We start from the raw sequence: 18272 nt of genomic DNA on the forward strand, positions 1-18272 counted from the left end.
TCTGTTTGGACCTGGTGTGGTCTGTTTGGACCTTTTCTGTCTCAACGCCATGTTGTCTACGTTCTGACCAAAACAATGCAGTGTACGCGTGATGTCATCGCACATGTGCAACGAAGGTGGAATCAAAATAGAATTGTTGAGCAGGCAGGAATGATTCAAAGGAATCGAACTACTGGGAACCAGTTCTCAAAAACAGCCGGTTCTCAATTCCCATCCCTATTTATGTATACTATTAATCAAAAATATTAATAATATTGTATAATGAGAAGCTTCAAAACACTACGCTGCAATAAACTGTAGTTTGGATTATAAGTTAAGTTTTGTAGGAAGTTTTTCCAAATTATACTGGTCTATGATAAAATGCTTCCAGAATAAAAGTAGTGAAACTTTACCAAGTTTGAGTCACTAATAAAGAAAAGTTAAGTACAAATACTGGTTGGTAGTAGTTTCAAAGACACAGTTCTTGGTCAAAATAATGAGTGAATGTGTTTGTGTCAGAGACAAACACTGTCTGTACATTACAATACATACATTTACAAGTTCTTTACACTGGAGCATTTATAATTCTATTGTATAAATGAGTATAAAACCATTTATATGTGAAATAACACTTCATCATATACAGTGAAACAACTAAACAGCAGTTTGTCATTTGTTTTAATTTAATCTTATATTTAAGATTTGGCACATTTAACCTCTGAAGCAAAAAAAAAAAAAAAAAAAAAAAAAAAAAAAAAAAATCAAATAAAATTGCAGACCAGTGTTATTAGAGCAGCTGAAGTTCAACCTCAGTCTGAAACATGATCACATCCACTCACATATAGTCAATAATGTACACTGGTATGAATATCTGTTTATTAGTAATACTGATAATTATTACAGTAATAGCAAATCATTATTTATTAGTATTTGAATGGCTTATTTTAAGGTCCTGAATGAAAAATGGGTGTTTATTTAGAAACAGTTCTTTGTGGTTTTAGAGCAGGGGTCTGGTACCTATGGCTCCTGGGTCCAAAATCATAAGGAACATTTTGAAATGCACTGAATGAGTCATTACTTTTTAACATTGTTATAGGCCTAAAACCTTCTAACCTCATCTATCTGCAAAGTGTGTAGGCTATACATGGAATAATATATTTTTGACAACATATAACCGAAATGTATTATTTTCTTGCCAAATTCAATACAAGATGTTCAATTTGCATTTGTTTGTAGTTTGTAAGTAAGCCACCATACATGAAAGTGGAGCTTTTCCCCCATTACACAACATAATTATTTTTGGAAACAGTGTCCATCATCATCATCATTATATTATTATTATTTTATTATATTATTATATTATTATATATATATATATATTTTTTACAAATCTTGAATGTTTTCTTTCATGTAGTTGTATAATTTCATAAATACACCAGACTTTGCATTATTGTAATGTTAAATAGTGAAATAACAAAATAATCACAGAGGCTAAAGCAGAGCAGCCACCTCATGGAAATGTGGATGGGCTTAAATACATTTTCATGGCTACAGTCAGAATTCTTTCTTCTGTTTCGAAACGAAAATGGCTCTTTAGATTGGGAAGCTTGATTTAGAGCATTAAATAAAGACTACCTAAACAACGACAAAACAAACATAAGATGCAACAGACAAAAATTAGTCTTTTGTTCTTCTTTTTTTTCTTTTTAATTACACAACTTGAGTGAACTGTTTTAGCCTGACCGAAGACAATACATATACAACACACCGAGCACTGATAGCTGTGTAGATGCTGTTCTTCCTGGAGAATGATCACATAATATATAAATTCCGTTACATACTATGTAAATGATACATCCACTTCTTTACCAACATGGGTTGTCACAGAGAAAGCCACAATCATCTCATCAGTATTCCAGGTATGTGCACTATGTTCTGTTCACTCATGGTTTTGATCGACCAATAGAAAACCGGCGCTACCTGCACTGTAGCCACGCCGCTCTGTGACCTCATTCTAGGTTTGGGAAAAGTGACGAGAAATCCACTTTGCATATGGACTGTTCACCACTGAGTAGGGATGGAATCGAGAACCGGTTCTTTTTGAGAACCATTTCCCAGTAGCTCGATTCCTTGGAATCATTTGCCCTGCCTGCTTAACGATTCTGCTTATCGATTCCACCTTCGTTGTGTATGCGTGATGACGTCACACGTACACTGCATTGTTGGGTCAGAACGTAGCCAACATGGCATTGAGGCAGAAATGATCTAAACTGATGACACCAGGTCCACTTACTTGGAACACTGTCAAAGCTTCCATGTCTTCAAAAGGGTGGAATCCTTCCAATATGCTCAAACATTTGTCGACAGCATGGTGATTCATTTACAGGAATGTCACATATTTGATTCGCTGCTTAGCGACGCTTGTGAATGTAGCAGTAGAGTGAACGCCGGGCCAGTTCCGGTACGGGCAACAAACGTTGTAACTCCTTAAATACAAGTTTCCGAAGGTAAGAAGGGAAATGAAATTAGGTGCACAACAACAGGAGACAATGCGAGCCAAGTCGAACCGGTTCCACATAGTAGAAATACAGCAAATAGAGGAATTAATAAAGCGTCTTTAGTTTCACTTCCACTGTACGGCCCCCCCCCCCCCCCCCCCAAACCGGCCCAGCGTCATCTGTTCTTATTATTTGTACATACTGTATATGTTATATTTTCTGTGCAGATGGAAATATAAAGACAGTTAATGCAAACACACCCGTTTGTACTCTTTTATTCCCTCACCCATTGAGAATCAATAAAAGAATCGATAAGGAATCGGATCGATAAGCAATATCGATAATGGAATCAGAATCGTTAAATTCTTAACGATTCCCATCCCTACCACTGAGTCTTGGATTAATACACAGTAGGGTCAGGATGAAGGTTAAGCAGTGGTGATGCATTCAGGGGAAGTGGGACAAATGACAAATGGTCCCAGTTCATGACAGATGAACCACCCTGTGTGTTCTAATGTTACTGTGATGAAGAGTTTCAGCTGCTGAACAAGCACTGGAAATGAAACTTTGCAAATACAACACGTCACTACACACTCAGTCCTACTTTAAAAACCCATTATGACCCAGCGCTACTTTTTGTATTGTTCCCAAGTTAGTTTTCTCTATATATAACCTTTCCTAAGCGATTCATTTTAATATTATCCTCTGTAGTTTGAGTTTTTTCTTTGTAAATCATGTATTTTCCCATATTCAATTCACTGATCATGTAGATGTTCATAAAAGCTCAGAGAAAATTCAGAGAAAACTGAAGAAAAGTGAGTTTTTCTGTAAAGTCTATCAGTAACTGAACATAAAACAAGCGTCTCCATCCACTGTCATTGATCCAACTCCATGGGTTTTACTGGTGAATCAATGTTATATAAGACGACAGTGTTTCCATGGTAACTACGGAGCCTCTGAATGTCCAAATGGGTCATATCTGATGAACATGAAAGATGAAAACTGTTTTTTACACCAATTATTGACATGGATTGACAGGATTAGTGGATCAACAGGAAATAAACATTTTATATCAGTAGTGGGTTTTCTTTGCCAGTGGCTGGTTAGGTCTTAATGGGTTAAGCCAATAATGAGTTCCAGATGTCAGCATCATTGTGGATAAGTTTACATATCGTCCAGGCAAATATCACATGGTTTGAAATGTTTTTTACAAGTAAACTTTAGTTCTGAAGGACAGTTTAAACTAAAAGTCTCACTAACAGACAAAAGAAAGAAATAAAGCAGCTCATAGTTTGGGTTTTTTTTTTCATCTTTAATGTATTTTTACAGGAGAAAATGAGCTGTCTAAGCTAACATTTTTCATATATTTTTACTATTAATTTACCGTGACTGCACGACGTTCAGCAAAACCTGCTGTTACACAATAAATAAATACAACACATTGTAAAACAGGCTGTGTGGAAATGTAAATGTAATAAATCTGTTGTTTAACGCATAAAAGACCCAGTAGCTACTTTTGTGGCACTTCCAAAATAGTTTTACTCTATATTTTGACTTTTCTTAAGTGATTTATCGCCCTTTATTATATATTCTCCTCTGTATTTGTGTGTTTTTTTATTTAGCGTAAATCATGTATTTTCCTTCATTTAATTCAATGATAATTTAGATGTTCATTAAAGCTCAGAGTAAAGTTGAGGGTTATTTTATCAAAAAACAGAGACAAATGACGAAAAGTGACTTTTTCATCAAAATTTATCATTAAACTAAACATAAAAGAAAGCATCTACATTAAAATCTCATCAAACTCCATGAGTTTTACTGGTGATTGAATGTTGTGGAAGATGACGGTGTTTCCATGGAAACTACAGAGCCTAAAAAGATGACAAACTGTATTTTATGCCAATTATTTACATGTATTAATGGAATTTGTGGATCAACAGGTATTAAACAGTTTAGATTAGTAGATGCTTTTGGTCGCTGGTGGATGTTTGGGTCTTTATGGGTAATGTGGTGTGAATTGAAAGCTCTTGGGACATTAAAAGAAAGCTCTAAAAAGTTAAGTTTACTCTTTTTTTTAAAAGCTGTATTAACTGACATGAATTACTGTTTAAACCATCGTACTAAGTTCATTATCACTTAAAACTACAAACCTATGTGAATAATGAATGAATTTATGACTTGTTTCAATGGTTCCCAAAACTTTTTCAGCCTCAGAACCAAAAGTCACTTTTACGTCTCATTGGAATCCAGATTTACTTTTGCTTTTTAATTATTACCTCCACCAGGAGATATTGGTGATCGTTTTGCTTTGTGTGCATGTTTGTTTGTTTGTTTGATGTGTGCAAGATAACTCAAAAAGTTATGGACGGATTGAAATGTTGATACTGGCACAAGGAAGAAATTATTAAATTTTGGTGGTGATTGGGGGGGGGCGCATACACAGCATAGACGTACACAGACAAACACAAAGCAGGCAGGTGTAAAATGTGTAAACAAAGGAGTTGGACAACCAATAGAGTCAAGACAAGTTTCAGGTTTTATTTATTTCTGCTTTTTTATGGACTTTTCCTCCAAAACATCGTCTGAAAATCTATTTTTACTACTTTTTGTGTTGTTCACTCTTCCATTTTCATCTTGTTGCGTCTTTAACTACATCATATTATATCGTTTTTTTTTTCATCTTTTTACATAATTTTCCAAGTGATTTGTGTTTAGCATCATTTTCTTCTTGTTTTGTCTTATTACATCTCCTTCCAGCTGCAGGTCAACATTTATAAACTCTTTAGAGAACGCTCCTCTTCCATTTTAATGGGGAAAATTAATTTACATTTCATTTAATTGTTGGCTATTTTACTTTGAAGACACAATAAAAACACTCCACGACCCATTATGAGATCTGACCATAAGTTTGGAACATGGCTTCTTACTTTACTTGATTTGATATTGATCCGCTGGCTTATAGAAATTAACCCATAAAGACCCATTGCTGCTTTTGTGGCAGTTCCAAATATGTTTTTCCTCTACATTCAACCTTTCTTAAGTGATTATCACCATTTATTATAATATTATCCTCTTTATTTTGCATTTTTTTTCAGTGAAAACCAAATATTTTCCAACATTGAATTCACTGATTATATAGATGTTCATAAAGCTCAGATTTAAGTTGAGGGTTATTGTATCAGAAACAGAGAACAACTGAAGAAAAAGTGACTTTTTTCAGGCAAATCTATCATTAATTGAACATAAACCCAGTGTGCCCATCCACTGTCATTGATCCAACTCCATGGGTTTTACTGGTGAATCAATGTTATAGAAGATGATGGTGTTTCCACGGTAACTACAGATCCTCTGAACGTCCAAATGTGTCATATCTGATGACCATGAAAAGATGAAAACTTTCATTTTACCTGAATTATTTCAACATGTGATAGGTTTAGTCGTTAAGAAGTTACTAAACATTTTAGATCAGTACACTGGAAAAAATCTAAATCTTACCAAGTGTATTTTTCTCATTTCTAGTCAAGATTTCACTTGTTCCTTTGGCAGATTTTTTGCTTAATTCAAGAGTTTTTTTGCGTAATTCAAGTAAAAAATATTGTCAATGGAACAAATGAAAATTATCTTGGTAAGATTTTTGAAATCAGATTTTCCAGATCTGTTGTCTAAAAATAAGTTCTTATATCTCACTGAAAGTTACTCTTTAGATGATTATATCTTAATTTTAAGTGAGATGAGATATTTTGACTAGAAATGAGAAAAATACATGTGGTATGATTTAGATTTTGCAGGGTAGATGCTTTTGGTCACCAGTGTCTTTTTGGGTCTTCATGAGTTAATAATCTTATCATCTCATTGAAGTTACACCCCTAGCTCCACTTTTCCATTGTTTCGTTAGGAGTATTTTTAGTTCTAAATAGTCATTTGCTTCAGGTTGTCGTTCTGGTCCTAAACAGACAGGATCTGATAACAATGACTGAGCACTTATCACTTGTTGCTACATTACACGTGTCAACAGATGACTTGAACTTTTCCAACCGAGCCAGAATTCCACATCTTGTGAAACCTCTCAGTTGTTATGTTAGTGTGCGTGGGTGTGGATGTGCAGTGGATGTGTTTAAAGATCAACGGTCGCTGTGTGTGATGGTGGTGATAAAGCTCCGTTCTGACAATACCACTCAAGATGTGGGACCGAAACATTTGGGGGTGTTTTTTTCTGTGGAAAACAATGAAAAGCAAAACCAGAAAGTCCAGTTTACCGAGCGTGGGCATGGAAAAGCAAGACTTTCCAACTCTGCAAACTTCCTCATGGTCTTAGACTGTTCAGTTTAGATGCTGAGGAGATGCAGCAGACTTTTTTTTTTTTTTAACTCAATACCTCAAGGCGGTGTGGTAAAATGTCACTTCAGTAATGTGCATTGTGGGATTTTAACCCATAAAGACCTGGTGGTACTTTTGTGTCAGTTTCCAAATGATTTTTTTTTTTTTTCCTATATTTAACCTTTTTAAGTGATTTATCACCATTTATTGCAATATATCCTCAGTATTTGCATTTTTCAGTGAAAATCAAGTATTTTCCTATATTTCCTTTACTGATCATATAGATGTTCATAAGAGCTTATATTTAAGTGGAGGGTTATTATGTCAAAAACAGAGAAACCTGAGGAAAAATTGACTTTTCAGAATATATATATCAACAACTAAAAGTAGTAGTAGTAGTAGACTGTTTTGGTTAAAGGTGGATGTTTGGGTCTTTATTGGGTTGAAACAGAAATCACCACTCTGAGAAGAGGTGCTGGAAGACCGAATGCTTGTTTATTTCAAGGCCTTATTTTTGCACAGATAAGAACTCCCACAGTAACCAAGGACAATGACAGGGTGTGAGGAGAGATCTCTGTCGACCGTCCAAAAGGAAGACACTTTTATACCCAAAAGTGACTGTCAGGTGCTTATTTCACACATTAGATACATGATCAGGTGCTTATTTCACACATTAGATACATGATAACAGTTCACACACAGGATGATATCTGAAAACAATCACACTACATGACCTTCAAAGACCATAACTTGTTAGGACACTTATGTAAGTCTGCTCCGTGAGAACACAACTAGGACACACTGCAACTTTTATGGTAATTTAACTGCTACTGTGTAGGCACTGTGTCCAGCATTGTCTTCTTTGTGGTCTTCGTTAGCAATTTCATCAACAATCTTTTCTCACAAACTACTGCTCAGATTCAGTTCAATTTTTTAATGTAAATTCCTTGGGACAATGTCTACAAATTTTGGTAACATTTTTTGACAAAATTTGAATTATGAATTTTTGGTGACATTTTTTAATATTTAAAATTTGCCTTTACTTATAATGGTCCATATTTTGATGCTTATAACATGTAAATGGTTATAGATATGAATATAGCTACTATTGATCACTGGTAGAAGTCATATATGGACTTAGATTGAATTCGTTGAGTTCTCCTCCAGTGAAAGTCCCGCCCACTTCTATTGGGAGATTGATCTCCTGCATCCAGACCTCAGGACTCAAACATAGAGACAGAACCTGACAACCTCACAAATTCTACTTGTTATTGATTCTTGATGGAACATGTCGGTGAGATATAAGGTCATTGGTCCTATTTTTAGTCCAACGGCCCAAAGGTTCAATGGACTGTTGGTATTGGTTCTCATCTGTAAATAATTTTTCAAGAACCTCATCTCCAAAACCGTCAGCCCAGAATCAGTTGAAATTCATAGCAGAGGTTCCTTTGGGTAAGGTCCACCAAGATTATTGAAAGAATTGAGGAAATATAGATTTTTAAATTTTTATGAATTTTTGAAATTTTTAAATACCCATTGGTTTATAATGGTGCTATAACTTTGAAACAGTTGAAGATATTCATGTAATTACTATTGGCAATAGATAGTTAGTCACATGTGGGCTTTCATTTGTGCCATGACCTTTGACCTTGAGTGACCTTGAAAAGTCAACCGAACGTCAATTAATGTCTTTAAATATGCCATCGGACTACAGTACCCTTGGCCCTATTTTTCTATCATGCATACACTTTGAGGGATGGTCTTTCCTCCATCATGGTCATGTTTAAATGCACTTGTATGAATAAATCAACTTCTTTTCCACTGATGGTGCTGCTTCGTCCTTTGCAGCTCAGCTTCAGATGATGGCTCTCCCTGCAGCATTTTTATCTGAGGACCAGTTCACCTGCTCCATCTGCCTGGAGGTGTTCACCAACCCGGTGTCCACACCATGCGGCCACAGCTTCTGCCAGGCCTGCATCTCCTCCTACTGGGACGGAGGGAGGTCTGGAGGCGGGGCCAAGTCCTACCAGTGTCCGCTCTGCAAGGAGTCCTTCAGGAAGCGTCCAGAGCTCCAAATAAACCGAACCCTGAAGGAGATCACAGAGCAGTTCAAACAGATGGCCGCCACTGGAGTCAGACTGGACGGAGGAGGAGGATTTCACGACCCCAACAACCATCCTTATCAGCGTCACATGTCGCTGTCTTTGTCCCAGAGGCGAGGAGAGATGCCCGAGAGCATCTTCACTGAGATGATGACCCGTTTTCAGATGCTGCCATCAGATGGCAACTATCAGAGTGACCCCAGTGTCCAGCACCCAGATCGGACCAACTCCCATCCACACCCTGGCCACCAGATTCATAATGACCCACCACCACCATATTCACCCCCTCGCAGGTACACACTCTTAAAGACCAGCAACTACTTTTGTACTGACTTTCAAATGAATATTACTCTACATTTAACCTTTCCTAAGTGATTTATCACCATTTATTGTAGTATTGTCCTCTGCACTTTGTATTTGTTTTTAATTTATTGTTCATGTGGATGTTCATAAAAGGTCAGACAAAATTAATAATAATGCCTGGGGGGGGGCAGACTGACAGAAGCGTGGCACAGCCCCTCCCACCACCATCAAACATTCATACACCAGTGTGAGTAGCAGCACTGGAGGACAGGAGGGTGAAGTGTGTTGCCCAAGAGCACAACAGCACATGGACAGAGCGGGATTCGAACCGCCAACCCTTCGGTTATTGGACGACCCGCTCTACCATCTGAGCCATGGCCACCCGTAATTACAGGGGTATTATTTAAAACTAAGAAAACCGAGGAAAAAGTGTCAGCAAAATATATTGTTAACATAAAAACAAGCACCTAACCATTGCCATTTATCAGACTACATTGGTTTTCTTGGTGAATCTATGTTGTAGAAGATGACAGTGTTTCTATGTTCACTACGGAGCCTCAGAACATCCAAATGGGTCATACATCAGATAAAAGATAAATAATATACGACCAGGAAACAAAGATAAAAAACTTTTTTTTCATTCAGTCATGGATAATGACTCAGCTCCTGTAACTCTGAAACCACCTCATGTTAAATGGCTGTTTAACAGATACACGGTGAGTGGCTCCAGCGACTCCAGCTCCAATCTGCCGCTGTGTCCGATCCATCGAAGAGGATTAGAGTTCTTCTGTCGGACTGATAATACCTGTGTCTGCAGCGTCTGTGTGGAGATGGCTGAGCATCGAGGACACAGCGTCATCCCTGCCAAGAGGGAGTGGCAAATCAAGAAGGTATTTGAGTCAATTTGATCACTTATTAGCCAAGCTCAACGTCTTCTGATAAGAGAACGGTGGTTTTCATTGTGGTTTAACATTTTCCTCTAAAAAAAGACATATAAATCATGTAAAAATATGCTGTAGTCAAGAAAATTCAATGCATGAAAGGTATGTAGAAGCATGATGCAACATTGCAAAGATAAGAAATGTTTGCATCAGTCTCTTGCACTGGAACATTAGCAACAGCACTGAGAAGATTAGTGATATTTGACACGTTAAAGATTACGACAAACCCTTTAAAAACCCCTTTGCAACAATTTAAATGACATTTTCAGTTTTTGTACATAATACAAAGATCAGGCATAACATTATGACCACTGAGTGGCAAAGGGCAATTGGCCCTGTCAGTAGGTTAGATATTTTTAACAGCCAGTGAACATGTAGACCTCGAAGTTGGTGTGTTGGAATGGGCCAAATAAGCAACATAAAGAACTGAGTGACTTTGCCAAGGGCCATATTGTAATGTTAATGACTGGGTCAGAGCATCTTCACAACTGCAGGTCATGTTGGATGTTTCTAATCTGCAGTGGTTAGTACTTTCCAGAAGTTCTAAAAAAACAAAACAAAACAACTAGCACCAAGGCATTAGCAACAGATCCCTGAAGTCCTGTTAGTAGAAAGGTGGGGCCTCCATGGATTGGATTTTTCCAGCACCTCCTACAAGTGATCAGTTGTCCTGAATTTGGGATGTCCTTCCTTAGTCCATTTTTGGTCAGATACATTTATTTTGGAATGTAGTTACATATTCCTATATGATGTGTGTAGTTGACCATCAGTGACGACTCCAGATTTAGGATAAGGGGTGCTTATGAGCTGAGAAGTGAATGTCAGATGTGTAAATAAATGTTAAAGTGTCATCAGCAAACATAGATCTGTTGTGTGTTCAGTCACAGATAGGAATTACAGAGGTGGAGCTGAAGGATCTGATCTGTGAGAGAGAAAGGAAAGTTCAGGAAATACAGAGCTCCTTACGGGACATCCAGGTGAGTGCCTTTACACTGAGGACATATATTACATTTGGATTTTAAGTATGTGGGCGACTCATCCAGGGTGTAACTAGCCTTCGCCCATAGGTAGCTAGGAGGTACTTTCAGCACCCCCTACGACCCTAGTGGGGATAAAACAGCTTCAGAAGACGAATGAATGAATGAACATGTGAAACATCCAAGGCTGCAGGATTTCACTTGTGTAAATAAATTACATGCATTTCCCTCACTCCCAATAAACTTGCATGGCCAAAAATTTTGGAAGTGACCATTTTTTCCCGAAGTGTCTCAGGTACATTTTATAGGTTTTTAAGACATTTAGTGACAAATAAATCACGTTTATGCAAAGAGTCGACATATGTCACTGTAAAACATGCATTCACTCTCTGCACCATAATCTGTTTATTCATTTCTCTAACTAGAACTTATGGCCAAAAGTATGTTCTGTAAAGTTACTATGACCTTTGGCTTTTGGTCACCAAAACCTAACCAGTTCATGCTTGAATCCAGATTCCAGGAAAAAAAAATCCCTGAAGGCAGTCTGAGATGTCACACATGAATGGACAGACACAAAATCCCATTGATCTTTGACATTTGGCTACCAAAACGTTTTCAGTACTTCCATCCAACTGAACATTTAAGTAAAATTCTGATATATTGTTCCTGATATATTGACAGATGGATGGAGCCAAACAGTTTCTACAGATATGTGCCATGGATTCACCTAAACATACTTTAACCATAACTGTCACATTTAGTTTGTAACAGTATCAATTTTTAATATGTGGATAAAGGTACCGAGATGGTCTCTGAACCCCCATTTTAAACCTAACTGTTGTGTTTTGGTTGTTGTTATGTTGGTTTTCTAAAGCTAGAAGTGGCCACATTAACATTAAAGGGGTGGGGCCTCACCTGTATTCTTGCACTTATTTGTATGTCCACAAGGGGTTGCCAAACAGCCATGATATACACATGGGTTTGCATCAATTATAGTGTCATATTGTTGGTTTTGTGGTGGATTCAGGCAAAAAAAGGAACTTTGTACAAAATAATAAAATGTACACCTCAATTAAAATGTGTAAAATTCACTTTGTGTTCTTAAAGTTTCACATTTTGATATTTGGCGTTCATAAGTAATTGTTTATGTCACAGAACATAGTTTTACATGAGCTCATTAAACCTGACTTCACAAGTTCGCAGTCGATTTGACACTTTCCAACACCTCCTGTGTTTCCTGTGCCATTTCTCTTTTATCCAGGCTGCTGCTCAGAAAGAGACAGAAGGAGCTGTTGGTACGTTTTCCAAGGTCATCGCCAACATGGAGCGCTGCCAAGCTGAAGTACTGGAGGTAAATAACTAACATGGAAAATATATAAAAAGATCTGGAATTAAAGTGAATCCTCATCTTGTAACACAGTTTAATTCAGTTTACAGTATTTCACAGACTACATCAGTGTAAAAGTAGGCCTGGTCTGCAATATTTAAAGATTTTATTAGACTTGTAGACAGTATAACCCAGGGGTCAGCAACCCTGGTCCTAGAGAGCCACTATCCTGCATGTTTTAGATGTTTCCGTCTTCCAGCACACCTGATGGTCATTATCAGGCTTCTGCAGAGCTGGATGATAGGCTTATCATTTGAATCAGGTGTGTTGAAAGAGGGATACACCTAAAACATGCAGGATAGTGGCTCTCTAGGACCAGGGTTGCTGACCCCTGGTGTAACCAAACCCCAGCATCCTGTTCAAGTCATTTTTGGATTATCAATCAAGTCTAAACCAAGGTTTTTCAGTTAATCTTGTTCTGAAACCCAGAGCTTCAGTAGTTTCACTGTCATCTGAATCTGTCTGGAAGTTGGACTCAGCCCCATTAAAGTTTTTGAAAACTATCTTTCCCCTGTTAGCTGGTTCAGAGAGAGTTACAAAAGTCCAGATACTCCACAATATGGTAACTGAATTTATGGACTAAAGTGTTCAAGTCTAAAGAACAAGAAACATCAGAGTAATGACACAAGAAGGCAGAAATAGAATATAGTTTTCATAATGACCCTCTTTTATGAATTATCATTTGAAACATTAACAGTTGGGTTTTCATCACCATAAATGAGCTGTTATCTATGTTAAGTCATATTACCATTAAGTTTAGACTAGACCAACCAAAAGTAGGACTAACAAAGGACTTCTGTGGTTTTTGCGGCCACTGTAAGGGAGGGTGAGACGGGGGCGGAGTCTTACCGGTAGATAGTTGTTGTAAAACTGATATTGGTCTTGGTTCTACAACATTTTGAGGATCTCAGTTTTGAGTGGATTCTTATTTCAAGCTTGACTGGACAGGACTCTGGATTTTATTTCATGGCTACAGGCAGGAATGTCAATAAATCTTTTTTTTTTCTAAAGATATTACCTATTTGTCAACATCATTGCTTTAGTTTAAAAAGTGTGTCTCTTTTATGTGTAAAACTTTTTGCCAGTTCTTATTTCTTCTTTTCACAGGCTGCCTCACTATTTACTATTTTCATTATTATTAAAGATCTATTGTGAAGGTGCTGTGTCCGACATTGTCATTGTCATTGTTGTCTTCATCATTGTCGTCTTTGTTAGCAATTTCTCCAAACATCTTCTCTAACGAAAGTACTGGTTGGATTCATTTCAAATTTTTTCTGTACCTTCCTTCAGACAATGGCTACAAAGTTTGCTTGCAGTTTTGAGAAATTTTGATATTTGCATTTTTGATGAATTTTTGAATTATTTAAAATTTGTATTTTAAATATTCAACCACCCTTGTTTTCTTCAGTTTCTTGTTCATTTTAAAGCCTGGTCCAACTAAAGGTCCATTTGTTTGGACAAATATAATGAGAACAACACAAACAGCTCATAGTAGTTTAATTTCACTGCTGATATCTATCCATTTAACATGTTTTCTGGATAAAAGCAAAATCCCTTCCGTTCTTCCATCAGTATCTGTGTAATTGTACTGACAAAAACAGTGCTTTTATTCATTCTATGTTTTCTTTTCTGTCTGTTTTAGTCACATGACACACACAGGAGTTAGGACCAAATTGCAGAACCATTGTTTTTGAGGAGTTTTGATGGTTTAATAATTTTTTTTATGTGACTGTATGTTCATGTTTTGATGGCTTATAAAATGGAAATGTTTAGAGATAGCCATGTAGTTACTATTGATCACTGATAGAAGTCTTGTATGGACTTTCATTTAATTAGCTGAGTACCACCCACTTTTTTTTTTTTTAACCTTTATTGAAGTGATACCAAGTGACAAAGAGATTTGTGTACAGTATTATACAATATTTACATGACATCATCAAAATGTGTGTGTGTGTGGAGAGGTTAAGATACATGGCATGTAATATACAAAAAAAACAAAATGTCAGTCAGTAATAAAAATCAGTGTCCTGTCCTGGTTGTGTAAATGCTCTGTGTGTGGTGGAGTGTGTCAAATGTGTATATGGTGTGACTGTTGTGGTGTGGACTTCTCAAAAAAAAAAGTAAAAATAAAAATCAGGGATATGACCAAACTAAGTGAGATGAAGAGAAAGGAAAAGGAGAGAGAGAGAGAGAGAGAGAGAGAGGAAAAAGGAGGAAAACAGTGGGTTAATAAAAATAAATAAATAAATAAATGAAAATAACCACATGAGATTCAAAGTACAATGCATCTACATTTAATGCCATTGGCCCCGCTGCCTCACCTCGCCATCACAGTTGCAACTGTATTTTTTTATTTACCACCCACTTCTATTGTCAGATTGATCTCCTGCATCTAGACCACAGAACTCTAACACAGAGACAGAATCTGACAACCTCTTAAATTCACCTTGGTATTGATTCTTGGTAGACCATGCTGGTGAGATACAGGGACATTGATCTTTTTTTTTTTACATGAGTTACTATTTGCCTTGACATCGTAGTCTTAGTCTTGGTCTTGCCTCAGTCACTTGGTCTTGGTCGAGGTGGTCTTGACTCCAACACTGACCCTCTAAGTTAATCCATGTGTTTGATAGTCAGTGTGGTGTATCTTGCTGTACATGAACTGAATCATTTTTCTCTTTCCTTAAGGTGATAGAGATAAGTGTGCGAGCGGCAGAGCGCAAAGCCCAGAAACTGATTGAAAGAGCTGGAGGAGGAGCTATCTGAGCTGAGGACCAGGAGTTCAGCGCTCAGCCAGCTGGCGCTCTCTGACGACTATGTGCTCTTTCTCACGGTACAGAAGAAAACCTAAAACCTTAATGCTTTAAGGCAACAGAGAAGGAGGGTTCAGAGATGCATTCAGTTTAAGATACTCAGGTGCATCCTTTACATTTTGGGGGTGAATGACTGTGTACTGCAGTGGTTCCAACCTTTTTTGTCTCACAACCCCATTTTTACACAAATTTCTGGTGACTCCAGACATTCAAAATGGATACTTTTTTTTTTTTTTTTTTTTTGCTAAAATTATCATGTAATAGTTTGCTATACTATGTTACCAATAAATGTTAATTTTAGCTGACAGTTAGTCTACATAATGTCTATTATTGTGGACAGAGGCAGTAAATCCAGGTGTAGATTACTGCACAAAGGCTCAGGATCTGTCCAGTCAGTCCAGCTGGGATTTACAAGGAGGACAATTAATACTGAACAAACAAGAACTCAAACTATGAATTATGAAAGAGCTGCAGCATCTGAAACTGACCACAATGAACATTTGACACAGAAACAGAACCACAGTGCTGCAGTTTGTCTGTTATGGATTGGGATTGTCGCTGTCAACTCATCATATATTTTTTATTAGTAAGTTTTTATTTTAAATTTATAAATTACTAGAACTTTCAGGCGACCCCATTTGAATTCCAGGCGACCCCACATGGGGTTCCGAACCCAAGGCTGAAAAATACTAGTGTAGTGCCTGTGACAGGGGTGTCAAACATATGGCCCGTGGACCAAAACTGGCCTGCTAAAGGGTCCAATCTTGCCCATGGGATAAAGTTTCAAAGTGCAAAAATAACACTGACAATATTAACAATCAAAGGGGTCGATCTTGTTTTAGATCAGGTGCCAAATTCAGCCCACTATGATTGTAAGTAAAACAATAGCATAATAACCTATAAATATTGAGAACTCCAAATTTTATTCTCTATATTTAACCTGAAAAAAGTAACAAAAAAAAAAATTGCATTATGAAAATATTTACATTTACAGACTGTCTTTTCTCAATAAAATCGGAATTACCTGAACAAATATGAACGACCTGAAATGTCTAAAGAAAATGAAGAGCAATTTTAACAGTAATCTGCCTGTTACCAAATATTTGGTGCATTTGTAGATCCACTGTGATCTGTAATTGTGATGATATTCAGCTGATCCATAATATTGTTGAAATTATGGTAATTTTTTTTTTTTTTTTGAAATTTCAAAGTTGTTTCATGTTTGTTCTAGTTTTTCACATCTACATAATGTAATTTTATTTTTTTCACTTTAAAACAAAGAAAAAAATATTCATTATTATTGTTATTATAGGTTATTATGCCTCTTATTTTACTGGTTTTAGATGACATTGAGCTGTATGTGGCCTCTGAACTAAAATAAGTTTGACACCTCTGATGTGCTATGAGCTAAATGGAAGTTTCCAGTTAGTGTCAACATTGTGTAAAATGTTTGTTGAAGCTGCAGCTGTTCTTTGATGTGATGTCTTTGCAGACGTTTCCCGCCGTGTCCGTCCCTCCACAGATGAAGGACTGGTCTGGGGCGTCCGTGGAGTCGGACTTGACCTCTGGTGGGATTCTGAAGACCGTTACTCAAATGGTTGACCACATTCAGGAAGAGATGCGCAAACTGCCTGAAGTTTGTAAGTCCGCAAACAAACATAAAATCTGAGCTGGAGCTGTTCTGATGATGGAATCTGAGCTGATGAATAATTGTTCTAAATGCAGTTAATGATTTAGTTGTCTTGTTCCTGTTCATAATAAGAATAATAATAAATAGAGAAAAAAAGAAATAATGATAAAATATAATAGACAAATGACAATATATCAAAATGAAAAATAAAAAGAGGAAGATATAGGTAAATTTTTTAAATTTAATATATTTCATTTCACTTAATGTATTTTTTTATTTTATTATATTTATAATTTTACATATTGTGTAAACCCTAGTGTTGAGATGTCTCATATCTTTTTTTATTTGTATATACGTCATTTCTAATGAGCTGCTAATAGGTTTATATCTTCTGGGTGTTTTTTGAGCTGCCTACATATGTGATGAGGGCTGAAAAAACTGAGACATTGCCTGTAGTCCCTGAGATATTACTTCAGTGAAACATAGTGTTTATTCCAGGTTCATAAAAGCTGCTGTGAGTATGTACTTGTGTTCCTTTTCTTCAGTGGTTTTGCTTTACTGTGTGTTTTATGGTCAAAATAGGTGGAATAACAGAAAAAGACAAAGAAAATAATTAAAATTTGACAGGTTTTTACAAAATAAGGCAGTCAGAATGTATATCAATAAGAGATTTTGGATATTGAACATGAACTGTGAACTGGAACAAACTGAACAACAAGGATTCGAATTTGGGCCCAGTAGTTTTTGACTTAGGCTTTTTTTTTTTTTTCTAAATTAGTCTAACTGCTTTTTTGCACCTGTTGAACTCCAAGAAGCAGTTACACGGTCAAAACTTGGTAAAAACACAAGAAAACAACAACAACAACAACAGAAAAGGAAAATCATGACAATATTGCAAACAACAGTAAAACGGTAAAAACAAGAAAAGACAAGGAAAACGGTGTAAAAAAAAATAAAAAAAAAATCAAACCACCTATTTTTAAAGCGAGTTGGTCTCACTCACGGCTTTGTGTTTTGCCCCCCCATTCCACAGGTGGTGGGGGGCGCACTGAGCATGCTCAGATTTCTATGTAAAGAACAAGGTCTATTCTATTAGCGTGTTTTGAAATTCTTCCCATTGAGCAAATGGTTGAATTTTTATCAGTATTTAAAATAAATCATACATTTAGGAAGTTCACCACAGACACGTCAGGGGTTAAAGGGTTAATGTTAAGAGAAGTCAGAGAGTGTGTAAATGTTTCTGAGATGCACCAACAGACAGGAAACATCTCAAGATGAAGTGGACAAAACAAAGTGATGTTTACCAAAGAGCTCCAGTCAACACT

The 18272-nt window shown here is 36.7% G+C and overlaps 1 protein-coding gene across 1 annotated transcript in view; it reads left to right on the forward strand.

The window, feature by feature from the left end:
* LOC115418734 (E3 ubiquitin-protein ligase TRIM21-like) overlaps nt 1–18272 on the forward strand; it is a 29132-nt gene that overhangs the window by 7546 nt on the left and 3314 nt on the right. Inside the window, 7 exon segments of the mRNA XM_030133281.1 lie at nt 8643–9189; nt 9909–10089; nt 11022–11117; nt 12379–12468; nt 15193–15240; nt 15242–15337; nt 16810–16957. Coding sequence (XP_029989141.1) covers nt 8654–9189; nt 9909–10089; nt 11022–11117; nt 12379–12468; nt 15193–15240; nt 15242–15337; nt 16810–16957 — 1195 coding nt within the window. The 5' untranslated portion in view covers nt 8643–8653.

Source organism: Sphaeramia orbicularis, chromosome 1 (genome assembly GCF_902148855.1).
Source record: "Sphaeramia orbicularis chromosome 1, fSphaOr1.1, whole genome shotgun sequence".
Taxonomy (NCBI): Eukaryota; Metazoa; Chordata; class Actinopteri; order Kurtiformes; family Apogonidae; genus Sphaeramia; species Sphaeramia orbicularis.